We start from the raw sequence: 14,569 nt of genomic DNA on the forward strand, positions 1-14,569 counted from the left end.
AAGACATTGGTGATTTGGTTTGCATTCTGAACAGGGGCCCTACATGTTCCCATATTTTGTTGCAGATTCCTCTTGTTTTTAGCCTTCCTTCATTGCATAATTTCAATATTGTAAGCAGCCTTGTGGGAAATCCTTTGCGGCCTGGAAGGTGGGATGCAAATACAAATGGAACTATCTTTGAGAGATTGGGAATGTGCCGCAGGGCACAACCCTCTCTCTCACCTGCAAATTCCACCCTTCCATGACTTGCTGTCACTGTTAGTGAGCATTATGTCTGCATCAGGGTGGAATGTAGCACGGCAGACCAGAATGAGGTTGCTAACCCTTAGCTTACACCAGGCATGTCAAACCTGCGGCCCTCCAGATGTTTTGGCCTACAACTCCCATGATCCCTAGCTAGCAGGACCAGTGGTTGGGGAAGATGGGAATTTTAGTCCAAAACATCTGGAGGGCCACAGGCTTGACATGCCTGGCTTACACGATCACAAAAACCTGCCCTTTCGTGGCTTTTCAAAATGAATACTCAAATCTTTCCCCCCCTCCCCATCCCCATGATAAAGGAGCCCCCATCAGGATCAGAGATATCGGAAGAGCAAGCCTTACAGCTGGTCTGCAAGATTTTCCGGGTCTCCTGGAAGGACCGAGACAGAGACGTCATCTTCCTAACTTCGCTTTCTGAGCAGTTTAAACAGAACCCAAAGGAAGGTAAGGAACCTGAGGTTTAATCCCAAGTGCTTGTTGATGATGGTGAATTCAGAAGCCGAGCTGCTTACCATCCATCTAATTGAATGCTGTATTCTATCTTGGCCAGCAGCAGCATTTCAAGGGTTCAGGTAGCAGTATTTCTCAAACTACTACAGAGATTTTTCAGTTTTATTTCAATTAAAATGCACAATCTTTCTAGGCAAAATGCATACTCAAAATTTTATCTTGTTTATTATTAGATATCTTGATTCAAAATACACGTATGAACCAAAAACAGTGGAAGTAGAAGAGGGGGGAAGGTTTTTTGGGGGGTGGGTGGTTGGAATTGTCAAATAAATGCAAACTGAAGCAGATTTATATTGACCCTTCCTCTCCAAGGAGCTCAGGATGGCAAACAAATATACAATTTTAAAAACACAAAGCAAGCAAAAACATTCTAAAACAGATTAAAATGTTCTAAAAACAAATGTTAACCATAGCATCTAAAATCAGTTTAAAATATATTAAAAGCAGTTACAGTTGAAAGCATCCGATGACGTTAAGATTGCCAGGAACAGTATTCTTCAACCACCAAATGCCTGGGCAAATAGGAATGTTTTCACATTCCTCCTGAAAGTTAATAATGATAGAGACATTGTACATCACTAGAGAGGACATTCCACAAGCAGGGAACCACCACTGAAAATGCCTTGTTACAGGTTAGCACCAACTGGGCAGAAGCTGGGGATCTTTTGCATACCACTAAACTACGGATCCACCCCAAATGAAAGTGGTCCTACACACACACACACACACACACACTCCTTCTCTCTGCCTCTTTGTTGTGGACACAGCGTAAGACAGCCCTCTCCAACCTGATGTTGTTGTACTACAACTCCTGTCAGCCCAAGCCTGCATGGCTGGATGTCAAGGGTGATTGGGCCTGTAGTTCCACACATTACGACTCGAGAAGTCTGGTATAAGGTCAGTAGATCACAGCTCAGGCCATTGGGCCTTCCCGCCTGGTGTTCCATTCTCTTATGGACTCATGTTGTCAGGCAAAGGGATTTGCAACCTACCTAAGATCATTGCGCAGAAGGTTCTGGGGCTGAGTTTCTGCTTACAAAGCTTTGTGGTCTGCTGCTGAGCTAGAGCCCCCTTTCCACGTGTCCCATCATGCTTAAACAAATGTTAGTGATTAATAAAGTTGCTTGTTCATGGGAGATGGCGGGTGGCATGGGCTAGCGAGTTCCCATCTAGCTGCTGTGTTGGATTTCCTTCACTGGGTACAGAGCTCCAAATTGCATTTGTCATCACCAGATGGTGTCTGAGCTGGCACCAAAGTGTGTGGGGGGGGAGGGGAAGGACTCTTATTTGGTGGGTGGCTCAGCTCCCACTATGTTCACGACTTGAAGATGGAAAGCATTCAGTCTGTTTTGTTGGCAAGCAAGGACGTTAGACTTGCCAATACTTTCAGATTCCTTTGCAGCTCCTGTCTTTGAAACAGAAGCGGGTGATACGATGGCTGATATGGAAGGTGTGGCTGATATTGGCAGTCATAATGCCGAGAAGCTTTTGTTGTTATCAAGGATGCTGGGTTGACAGGCCATTGGCCTGATTCAGCAGGCTCATCTTAGTTCCTTGCTTTCCTTCAAGCTGTATGGGGTGTTTGTCAAAAGGCAGATGCTCAGAGTACATCTCTAGAAATTAATATGCATGCATTTCAATTGATCTGCTCTGAGCAGGACTTGGTGGGATACAGCCCCTGCTGCAACCATGTGCTATATTTTCTCAAGACTATCCGGCATTGTCAACCTCATAATCTCCAGATCTTTCCCTTAAACTCTGTTTTGCTTCTGAAGTGCTTACAGCGGAGAACGTTCATGTCATTCTCTCTGTCTCTCCTCAAAAGTGTTCTCGGACTTCAAAGATTTGATTGGCCAGATCCTGATGGAAGTTCTGATGATGTCAACCCAGTCGAGGGAGGAAAACCCCTTTGCCAGTTTGACAGCCACCTCGCAGCCCATTGCAGCAGCTGCTCGGTCGCCCGATAGAAATCTGGTTCTGAACACTGGTTCCAATCCAGGAACGAGCCCCATTTTCTGTAACGTGGGCTCGTTTGGCTCCAGCTCCTTGTCGAGGTAAGTTATAGCTGCATAACCAGCTGGGTTCCATGTTAGTGAGTTTGCGAGGGCAGAGCAGAGGGGTTAGGTGTGCAAAATGGTTCTTTCCAAGTTCTGCAGTGCAAGGCAAGGTGTGATGGATGCCCGGAGGGTGGGGGGAAAGTACAGGTGAAACTCGGAAAATTACAGTATCGTCGAAAAGTGCATTCATTTCAGTAATGCAACTTATTATTTTGTATTTTTCTTTTAATTTTTACAAATGCTTTCTTTTGGAAATTCCACAGTAATAAAACAAAGAGTTACAATAATACAAAAATAAACATCGCTATTACATTTCATTAATTACATTCCATTTATAACTGACCCTCCTAACGACAAATAATTACTATTACAACAAATAAAGGCTAGACATATTTTGCTTTGCATGTCATGCATCTATCTCATATATTGGTTTCACCTTTTAAGTTGCATTACTGAAATAAATGCACTTTTCGACGATATTCTAATTTTCCGAGTTGCACCTGTATTTGTTTGAAGCGTGGCCATTGGAAACCTGGCCAGTTCTTCTATGATACCTGACCCCTGAGCAGAACCTCTCTGTCATTTCTCTTCTCCCCCTGTCATTCAACTTTTTTGAGCACTAATGAGAGCTAGAAACTTGTGGGAGCTCTTCCTATTAAACAAAGGCAGAGATTACTGGGATACCAGAATGTGTGTGCTTCATGGGGAAATGCACCTGCAAATGACAGCTATCCCTTCACTTTAACATGCATTTAAATTTTCAGATTTATTTATACATGGATGACTCTTCATAGCAGAGTTGCAGAAGCTTTGTCCTTCCAGATGCTGCTGGACTACAACTCCCATCATTCTTGGCTGTTGGGAGTTGGAGCGCCAACAGAATCGGGGTTAGACACCCCTGCTCTATAAGCCAAAGTAAGGCATGAGTCCCTGTGGTGAGAAAAGTACAGTATGGTCACTTACGCATTCCTAAACCCTTGGAACCACCCCACAGTTAGCAGGGGGGGGGAGCGCATGTCTAGCACTCTCAAAGCTGGCATGCCAAACGGGCCTTGGCCGCGCCCCCCTCCCAAAAAAAAAAGTATGGCAGAGAGCTTAAAAGCTCTTTTTGCATCAGGCAACCCATGGATCCAGTGCGAACAGAGCTTTTAAGTTCTCTATCATGCTTAGTAGGGCCTGCTTAACATGTTGGCTCTGGAAGCCTAGGGATGCTTGCATGAGATCTTGTGGGAACTCGGACCAGACTGAGATTTCATGAGGATATCCCAGAGCTGGTGATCTGGGCGGGCCTTGCCCCCTAAGCAAAGCAGAGTGCTGAAAAGCTCTTTCTGTGCCAGGAAACCCTAAGGTTTAAATTCTCTGCCTTGCTGGTATTTAACTTTTGCAATTTCAGCAAGTGTGCCTTCAACTCATATAGTTGAAATCACACAAGTTAAATGGGTATAAAATGGGATTGTACTGGAAGGGGAAATGTTGAGCTGCCTTGCCTGTTTCTGTATTTTATTACCTTCCCCTTTCGCTGTGTTCTAAGCTCCCAATTTATCTCTCTTTTCTTTCTTTCCTTCCTTCCTTCCTTCCTTCCCCTTTTCGTTGACTTTAGTCTCTATGGAACCAGCCCAGCTCCTCTTTTCAGCCTCTCAAGCCGTGCACCTTTAGCCGGTTCCTTCCTTGCCTCTTCTGCTAGCCCAGTTGCCCCCACCCCTCCCATTTCTGCTAGCCCTCATGTCGTGCCAGCAGGCCCACTGGGAGTCCAGCCCCCATCCCCGAGGTACCGCCCGTACATGGTGGCTCATCCCTGGGCCTTCCCAGCTCCTCCCACTATGCCTTCGGCAAGCACCTCCATCCTCTCCCGCTCTCCAACTCCTCCAGTTATAAGCGCTAGTCCTCCAGCTACGAGGGCTGGTTTGCCCAGGCTTAGGCCCGTAGCTATGGCTCTGCCTCTGTTCCCTGCTTCACCCGGACCCTTTGGCAGACGTTCTTCTTTCCTGAGCAGGACACCGTCTAGGTATTGAGTTTGCAATTTAATGTGTGCTGTGCAGAGTTGGTGTGACTTGATGCACTTCAGAAGAACTCAGCTAACAACATAATAAGCTTTTTTGGTTCCTAATTGTGCTTGAGGCAAGCTAATACACTGACTGTAAGTGGCTTTGGGTGTAGGATGTGTGACGTTCACAACTTCTTACAGAGGAGAGGAGGTGAGCAAATAGTGACATGCTTGATTCCCCCGAAATTTGCCCACCCTTGCTTGATAACTTGTTTTGAGAAAAAAGTGCTTTCCTTACCTTGATCTCCTTGTCTAGTTGGATCTTTCCTGTTGACTTCTACTTGCTTGCTTTCAGAATGTATAAGCCGCGTAATGTAAAAATAATCAGGCAGCAAACAAGAGTACATACAAGGTAAAGACCAGCAACGAAACGAAATTAAAAAGCATAAAACAAATTATTCAGTGTAGATCGTTTCAGCAGCAGACTGAAACTGCCAATTCAACCTGAGTAATAGGAAGAAAGTTTTTCCACAGGTTAGATACAGATGAAAGTGTTTAAAGCAGAGGAAAGTAGGTGCCTGCCCTAACTGCCTGAGTTCTGTAACGTTAGTGCAACCACGCTGAAGGCCCTGTTATCGACAGATCCTCTCCCATCTGACCTGCAGGAACTCATCAACTGAGCTCAGTTGGCACAAGACAAGGCAGAAAATCACCAGGTCCTGCGTTGCTTAGAGCATTATAAACTAAAAATTATACCTTAAACTTGGTCCAGTACCATATAGACAGGCAATGCAATAATTTAAGCAGTATGGCACATTGCCCCATAGACCTTTTAGGTCTGCCATTCTTTGTATCTATGGCAGTTATCTTTATTTCTCTTACCTTGATGGTTTAGGTCTGTTGAAACCAATCTTGTGTCAGTTTTTTGTGTGCTCAATGAAGAGCTTTAAAAATAAAAGTCAAATTGGGCGCAGGAGGGACCTGGCTGCTTTAAGGGATGGGCTTAAGACCAGGCACCCCCAAACTTCGGCCCTCCAGATGTTTTGGACTACAATTCCCATCTTCCCCGGCCACTGGTCCTGTTAGCTAGGGATCATGGGAGTTGTAGGCCAAAACATCTGGAGGGCCACAGTTTGGGGGTGCCTGCTTAAGACTGTGATTAGCAAATTAGCTATTAGCAAAACTAATAGCCATGGTGACTATGCTCTGCCCCCACAGTTTGAGGCAGCAATGCTTCTTAATACTAGTTCCTGGAAACTGCAGGGGAGAGTGTTGTTGTGCTCACTTGCTGATTTCCCACTGAGGCATCTGCTTGGCCACTGTGAGAACAGGATGCTGGACTGGATGGGCCTTTGGGCTGATCCAGAAGGGTCTTATTAGGTTCTTATCTGTCTGAGGCAGTTGGGAGTGCTTAAGTGGTGTGAACAGTTTAGAGATGGAGAGGGATCTGGGTGCCATCAATGTAAAGATGGTGCTAAAAGGCATAGGGTTGCGTCCAGTGTTAAAGTTTGGGTAAAAAATGGAATACAACTCATGGGATTTCATAAGGGGACCCCAGGACACTATGTGTGTGTATGCATGAAAAATAAAGGGTGGTTGCTTGAACTGTGTTCTGGTGCAAGGCAGAATATCATCTAGATGCCACCATGCCATAAAATTCTTCTCTACCTGCTTTCTTTGATGAAGAGATCCTCTGTGTTGAAATTAGTTCATGCATTGCTGGTGCTTTTTGAAAAAAGAATATAGTGTTTACCAGCTTAAACTGAACTCTGTAGCAAGTAGACTTACTGTGTTGCGAGTTTTCTGACCTGTTCTCATTGACAGCTATGATTGTTCTAACGCCTGCTGCATTACTCACCAGGTTTGCTTTCACACTCCCTTAATAGCAGGTATAGGGAACCTCTGTGCCACTCACTGAACTGTAACTCCCATCATAGCCCAGCCAGCATGTAGTTCAGTAGCACCTGGAGGACCAGAAGTTCTGCACACCTGCTTCAATGGCTCCATCTGAAAGGGATCTGCTCAATGACCAGCAGATACTAGGAGGCCATTGATTTTGTATGTGGGTTGTGTTGCCCAGTTAGAACCGGTGTGTTTAGGGGAGAGACCATAACTGGGCTGATGATAGCTGCTGCAGTCCAATGCATCTGGAAGTCCCCACATTGGTTGAGGCCAAGCTAAATGGACTGGGGAGCTGACTTGGTGTAAGGCATTGTCATAGATGGTCATGAGGAAGACCCAAAGCACCCTAGTCTGCAGTGCATGATTTGCATAAGGAGAGGGTCCCTTTGCATATAAGAACCTCTGCCTGAGATGCTGGAGTGCCTATTCCAGTTGGAATAAGTGCCAGTGGGGACCTGTGGCCTAGTTGTACGGCCACGTACAAAAGTCAGCCAGAGAATTGAAGGGCTTCCATTTGTGATTTGCTACCTTAATTCTTCTCAAAAGACTCTTCTTTATAAAACCCAGTCCTTCTCTCACTTGGAGAGATAGCAGGCACTGCTTTGCTTTCATTGACCTGAATACTTTTTGGGGTTGTATCTGTAGCTAGCTCTTACTCTAGAGTAGACCCAGTAAAGTTCATAGGTACAACTAACTTAGGTCTGTTAATTTCAGTGGGTCTACTATGAGTAGGACTTAGTTGCATCCAGCACCTCCAAGCCTCTGATGCCATGGCTTCTGCATGTTTGCATGTTTGCGGTGAATGTTATATTGGTAGAACAAGTTACTCTTTATATTTCCCCCCCCCTTTCTTTTTTGGCCTTCCTTTCACCCTTCTCTCTCCTCTCTTTCATATTCACTGGTCCATATTTGCTTTTGTTATGAATAGTATGTACGACAACCCTTTCTCCCTCCTCCTTGCCGTTTCTGATGTTTCTGGGGACAGTTCTGATGAAGAAAATGAGGACGAGGATGAGGATGATTTTTCTTGTGTCCAGTTTGGGTCCAGGTATTCTAGAAAGTGTGCAACCTACCTATGCTTGGGTGCTTAAAACTAACATGCGCTTACATTCATTTTTCTGCCTACCCTATCGTAACACCCTATACTGTACTCAGAAAAATACAACTGCATCTAATTCCATTCCCATAATAACACTTCTTGTGAATGGTTTTGCTCACATTTTAACAATCCCCATTAAACCTGTTTTCTCCCCTCCAAGCCTCTGATGCCAGGAGGAAGGGCTATCCAAGATTCCCTTGTAGTGAGGAGGGTGGGGAGAGTGATGTTTGAAACAGACTCCTTAACCTCTACTTTCCAGCCAGATGTGTTAAGAGATTATAATTTCTATTCTTGGAACCTTTTCGTTCCAGGGTGCTTGAATCTCCCAACAGTAACTACTGAAATGTTCAGTAGAGCCAAGGCAGGAGAGTGAGATGTTCCTGTAAGGCAGTTGTGGGGCTCCTCCAACCTCTGGACTTAATCTATCCTATCTCCATATGGGCCAAGCCATGCCCATTCTGTCCATCACGTGATATCACAGGGCAGGGCAGGTTGAACAGGTTCCTAGCTTGAGAAGATGCCCAATTCAAGCCACAGCTGCAAAGGGGTGCCTTGAATTCTGTGTTGTGTGGGTTTGGCACCTTACCTTGTCACGCTGCTTTTGACAGGAATCCGATACACTTGGGAGGTCCCAGCTGCTCTCAAGTGTGTCCAGCCACTTCTGAAATCAGTGCAACAGTGGAAAGCACCAAATTCAAAAGGGATAGCTACACAGCTGTTGGCTCCTTAGGTACAGGAATATATTATTTCCTCCCGCTGCCCCATATAGAAGATGCTGTTCATTTGCATGCTGTGTTTCCTGCATTGCAAGGGGCTGGACTCGATGGCCCTTGGGGTCTTCAGATAAGAGACTGCGCTGCTCTTGGCAAACTAAGGAGTTGTGACCAGCCAAAACCTATTCACAGCAGACCCTCTGAAAATAATTTCATTGAGTCTGCTCTGAGTTGGAATAGCATTGGATACAGTGCCAGGAGTTCACTTCCCTCCGGCAAGACTGTGAAACCGGCATGTTGTAGTGCTGGGCTAAGACCTGGGAATTCAGGGTTTGAATCCCCACTCAGCCATGAAACCCACTGGGTGACCTTGGGCCAATCACTATCTCAGCCTAATCTACCCCGCAGGGTTGTTGTGATGATAAATTGGAGAGCGGGGAGAGGTGTGTACTCCACCTCAATCTCCTTTGAGAAAAGGTGGGAAGTAAATGCAACAATCCTCCTCCTCCCCACCTTACACACACCAAAACCATTTGTGCAGGAGGGCTGCTACTGCTCCACTGTACTTCAAGGGCTCTTAGGTCCCTGCTAGTGGAAGCATGTGCAGTGGTATCTGCTAGCGTTGTGGGGATTTATCCCTGGTTCCCCCCTCCCAGTTGGTTGGGGTGGGGAAACAGGGAAGCCCTCAGAACAGTGTGCAGGGAGAGCAGATTGTTTCATTGGGCAAGCAGAAACAGAACATTGGTGGCAGTGCAATGCTGGATTCCTTCCAGTTCTCAGTACCCATTTGATCTAGTCTTGGTGGCTATATAGGAACCCTAAAGCATTTCAAGGGGGTCAGTTGAACTGGAGTCGCTGAGTATGGACATGGAAGTGAATCCTGTGCTGATGAGGCGCTTCCAGCAACAAATGTGGATCAGAGTATGGAGCATCATGCTGTTCCTTTTTTAATTTGGAATAATTCTTACTAGGTTTTCAAGGATAAGTAATACATAAGCAGAGGAAGTTGAATAAAGCAATTGCATTACACCAAGCATACACAGAACCATTATAATAAATGAACTGACCAATTGAACAAAACCAAATCTCTTCCTAACAAAAAAACAAAACAAAAACCCCAAAACAAAACCCAACAGACCCTTTGGTTCCAAGTGTCATGTGAATGCCCCTTAGCAGGCAAGCATGGCAAAGAAACAACAATTTAAATGTGAATCGTAACACATACCAGAATATGTTAAATCTACCAAAAGAGCAGTTCACTTCAAGAGGTCGAAACCATCATGCAATGGGGAGGAGGTTATTAATCATTAGTTTTATCATTAACAAAGGTGATAAAAATCTTACCACTCTCCTGCAAAGTAGTCATTCTTTGCTTGTCCCCTGACTACTTTTGCATGTTGTCGTATTTGACTAAGAGTCAGCACTGATCTTCCTTCCTTCATTTTAACATATGCACCCTCCCAGGGCTGTTTCACACACATGAGAAACCAGGAATTTGCTGTATTGTGTGTTGCTGTGATAATGCAGGTGCCTGTCATTGCACCTGCAGTATAACCAGGTGTGCAGGGGGTATACTATTCCAGTGATAAACGCACCCCCCTCCTAGGAAGCAAGGTGACCTTGCAGGCTATTAATGACTCAAAAGCATAAACAGACAGAATTAGTCCTACCTAGCTGGCATACATTTATGGTGTTGTCTTCAAGGTAAAGGAAATGCTAATCATAAGTGACCGTGCAGGTTTAATGACGGAAGGTGTGAAAGAGTTCCTCGGCTGGAGCTGCTAATTAATTGGTATAAGGATAAGGAGGAGCATGTGAATAGGAAGTGGATGTCCTGTCTGTTGCTTTGCAGATGATTGATTGCAAAATGTTAATGCTGGCCAGTTTTATTTATGTGCATTCTTTAAAGGGCTATTCCACTTCCCTTCTACCAGGGAAACTTGGCTAACAGCATAATTTTTTTTTAAAGAATAGCCACATAAAAGTGTTAATAAAGGATGCAGACAGAACAGAAAATCTATCAGCAATTAAAGTGTGTGTGTGTGTATGTGTATGTGTGTATGTACACACCACACATGCATAGAGCCTTGGTGTGCTGTGATGGTAATTCTGCCTGAATTTTAAACAGCTCTTGTGGCTGATTTCAAAGTGTACAGCGATAAGTCTTTCTTAATCTGTAAAGCAAATGTTATATGATAAGCTGCCTTCTGGAGACTGTAGGTGGTGTGTTTGGCATCTGGTATATGATTGCTTAAGAGAAAAGAGTTGCTTTTATCTCCACAATATGTGTGTGTGTGTGTGTGTGTGTGTGTGTGTGTTGCTCCTGTTACTGAGGACTGAGGCTTCCTTGTTTGCTCAGCAAGTGAGTTAAATGTAGCTCTAGGGTCTTTCAGATTAAGGATGCCTTTCCTTTAAGGTGGATGTCAGGACAGATAAAAAGGAAGTCCTTCTTCATGCGGTGCATAGTTATAAACTATGGAACTCACTGCCAAAGGAGGCAGCGATGCCTACCAAGCTTGGATGGCTTTAAAAGAGGATCAGACAAATACGTGGAGGAGAGGGCTATCAGTGGCTACTTGCCAGGATGGCTGTTCTCTGCCTCCACAGGTGAAGGCAGCAATGCTTCTGAATACCAGTTGATGGAGACCACAGGAGGAAAGAGAGCTTTTGCACTCAAGTCCTGCTTGAAGGCATCTGATTGGATACTGTGAGAACAGGGTGCTGGAGTAGAAGGTTGCCCAGAAGGGGATGTGGCCCTTGAACTGAAAAAGGGTTCCTCACCCCTAGTCTACACTAACTAGCAGCATTTCAGTCTTACCTGGAGACCTTCTGTGTGCAATGCATGTGCTTTGTCACTGAATGATGACACTGAGTCATATGCTAGCTTTTCACAGAGCAGGCTGGCTGGCTATCCTGTGTGCCTGACATAGGTGCAAGTAGGTACTGAGGATCTGCCTCGTTTCTGTGGGGCCAACCAGGAAGGCTGTCTCTTTGGTATCTAAAGCCTGAGTAAAGGTAAAGGTACCCCTGACCATTAGGTCCAGTCATGATCGACTCTGGGGTTGCAGCGCTCATCTCGCATTATTGGCCGAGGGAGCCGGCGTACAGCTTCCGGGTCATGTGGCCAGCATGACAAAGCCGCTTTTGGCGAATCAGAGCAGCGCACGAAAACGCCGTTTACCTTCCTGCTGTAGCGGTACCTATTTATCTACTTGCACTTTGACGTGCTTTCGAACTGCCATGTTGGCAGAAGCTGGGATTGAGCAACGGGAGCTCACCCCATCGCAGGGATTCGAACCGCCGACCTTCTGATCAGCAAGCCCTAGGGTCTGTGGTTTAACCCACAGCGCCACCCACGTCCCTAAAGCCTGAGTACATTTGCCCAAAAGGGAATGTGGCTGTCTGGCTGATAAGGGGGTCCCCCATCCCTGCCATATTATAATAGGGCCTACACCGATTGCATGATTCATGTGGATTGAATCAGTTGTTGCCCCTGCCACTGCAACAAGGAGCAGTGCCTTCTGATATGACTTCTAATACATGGTCATCAATGGATATTAGAAAGGAGATTCCAGCTGAACATCAGGAAGATCTTACTGACAACAAGAGCTGTTGGACAGTGGAACAGACTCCCACAAGAGTTGGTGGACTTTGGCTCCTTGAAGGTTTTTAAGCAGAGATTGGATGGCTATCTGGTATGGGTGCTTTAGTTGAGATTCCTGCATTGCAGGGGGTTTGTCTAGATCACGGGTGTCAAACACAAGGCCCGGGGGCCTAATCCGGCCCGCTAGACCTCGTCATGTGGCCCGCGTAGCTGCCGCCGACAATAACCGCTGACAGTAGTTCTGGAGCCTGCGATTGGCCGAGGGTCAAAACCGGGGGCGGGGCTGCAGGCGGAGGCCGGGGCGCTGGAGCCGCGCTGACGGCCTTGGCCAGGGAATTTCAATTTCGAATGAGGCTGAGGGAGGCGGTGGCACAGCGGCCAGATGGGGAAGTGAGATGCAGGAGGAGGAGGAGGAAGCCCGCCGAGGAGGTAGGAAAGCCCTACAGGCGCCGCCGGCAAAGTTGGTGCCGGTACGGAGCAGCGCTGGATTTTTTTTTGGCGGGCTTTGCTGTTGTCTCCGAGAGCGAGTGAGGCGGCACTGGGGAGCTGCCGCCCGCCGCTTCCCTTCCTCTCCTCAGCTGCATCCGGGAGGTGGGCGAGCGAGCGGGCGAAAGGGATGCGGAGTGAGCCTGAGGGGGAAGTAGGCAAAGCGCAACAGCTGCTCTCTTGATGGAGCCGGGTTTCTCTTCCCTCTTCCCAAGTTTTCTCCTCATAGACACTCGGGAGGGTGCCTGGCTTTTGCTCTGCCCCCCACCCCCGAGCTGCCCTTTGGCTTCTCAGTTCCGGCGGAGCTGCTCCTCGGGGGGCGGGAGGGAGGGAGGCGACGACGACAGCACGGGTTCCTGCTCTTCCCGCTCTGCCGCCGCCTCCTCTCAGCCCCTCGTGATGTAGGGCTCCAGATGGAGTCGCCTCGCGGTTTGAGTAGGTGGGAGGGGATTTTTTGGGGGGGGGAGGTTTTCAAGCTTCCTCTGCCTGCAGTCCCGGTAGGGAGAGGTGGCAGCGAAGACGACAACAGCGCGGGTGGGGGGAAGAGCAGCTCTGAGGCGAAGATGCACGTCCGCTGGGGCTGCCGCCGCCTTCCTCCTCGGGAAATCCGCTGCCCTCCCTCAGCGCGAGGGGAAGGGACTCTGGCGCTGAGGAGGGAGGATGCAAAAGAAAAGCAGGGAGTTGGCGCTGCACCGCATGTTCCTGCCCCTCTCCAAAGCATGGGGTGGGTTGCAGTGTGTGGCATCCTGCCTAGCGGGGTTTGGGTGTGCGCAGGGCGGGAGAGGGAAGCCCTCTTTCCTTCTGCAGGTTTTTAATCCCAGCAGTGGCTTTCTCCTTCCTGCCGAAGGTTTAGTTGAGCCCCCCCCCACCGGAAGCCGTCGATCCCCACCTTTTGTTCAAATTTCCCTCGTTTACATCCCCTCCCACACACGCGCCACGACGCAGGAATGTGATCTGCGTGGGGGCGGGAATGAGCTTACATTATTACAAAAAACAGTAATAATTGAATGCAGTGACAATAATTTATGATAATAAAGAGTGGACACATACCGGTAGTCCTACAGACACAACCGGCCCTTTGAGGGTGACCAAACTGCTGATGCGGCCCCCGATGAATTTGAGTTTGACACCCCTGGTCTAGATGACACTTGTGGTCCCATCTCTACATTTCTATGTTTCTGTGAATGGAGTCAAAGCCAGGTTGTTTGCGGACCAGCAAACCTTTTTTAAAAATTAAGTAGTACTGCCACCAGAGCGGAAAATTAACAGATGTAAACAACTTGTGCTGTGGGTCTATGCTTCTCTGTGGAGAGTTCCCTGTGCAAATGGTGCAAATCCACAGCTTTCCCTCCATGGACTGCCAACTTTCACTGACTGCTGTGGGAAGAAGTGGCTTTACAGCCACTTAGGTTATGATTCTTTCCTTTATTCCCTTAAAGTGGTGGAGGCTCTGGAGGAGCCAGCATTTCTGACTCATGCAGCGACCACTTCACCATCGAGACATGCAAGGAAACTGAGATGCTGAACTACCTCATTGAGTGTTTTGACCGAGTGGGGATAGAGGAGAGAAAAGCACCAAAGGTATGTTGAGAAGAAGGATCCTCTTCTGCAATCAGTTTTTGCTTTTCATTTGGAGAGGGAAAGAATTTTAAGGTGCAATATCCACTCCAGATCCCTCCAACCCAGAGGTTTGAGCATTTTTTGCTAAAGAGCAGGGCCTTCTCTGCAGTGGCTCCCTGTCTGTGGAACGCTCCCCCAGGGAAGTTCTCATGGCACATTCATTATACACCTTTAGGTGCCATGCACCTGGCTCCTTTTTAACCAGGCCTTTGGTTGATTTGATTGATATCCTATACCCTTTTAAAATGTGGTGGGGTTTTTTTTGGGGGGGTTGTGTTGTTTTTATTTTGATTATATATTTTGTGGTTTTATATTTTGATTTTGTTCTGTGAA

The 14,569-nt window shown here is 47.0% G+C and overlaps 1 protein-coding gene across 2 annotated transcripts in view; it reads left to right on the top strand.

The window, feature by feature from the left end:
• The window catches only part of UBE4B (ubiquitination factor E4B), a 73,881-nt gene that overhangs the window by 32,439 nt on the left and 26,873 nt on the right, over window positions 1-14,569 (top strand). The window contains exons 5-9 of one of the 2 annotated variants that reach the window (XM_035117447.2): window positions 561-705; window positions 2,597-2,825; window positions 4,429-4,833; window positions 7,643-7,762; window positions 14,056-14,197. In XM_035117447.2, coding sequence (XP_034973338.1) covers window positions 561-705; window positions 2,597-2,825; window positions 4,429-4,833; window positions 7,643-7,762; window positions 14,056-14,197 — 1,041 coding nt within the window. The remainder of the gene's footprint in view (window positions 1-560; window positions 706-2,596; window positions 2,826-4,428; window positions 4,834-7,642; window positions 7,763-14,055; window positions 14,198-14,569) is intronic. The other variant, XM_035117448.2, reaches the window with a different exon arrangement.

The sequence above is a fragment of the Zootoca vivipara genome, chromosome 6 (genome assembly GCF_963506605.1).
Source record: "Zootoca vivipara chromosome 6, rZooViv1.1, whole genome shotgun sequence".
Classification (NCBI taxonomy): domain Eukaryota; kingdom Metazoa; phylum Chordata; class Lepidosauria; order Squamata; family Lacertidae; genus Zootoca; species Zootoca vivipara.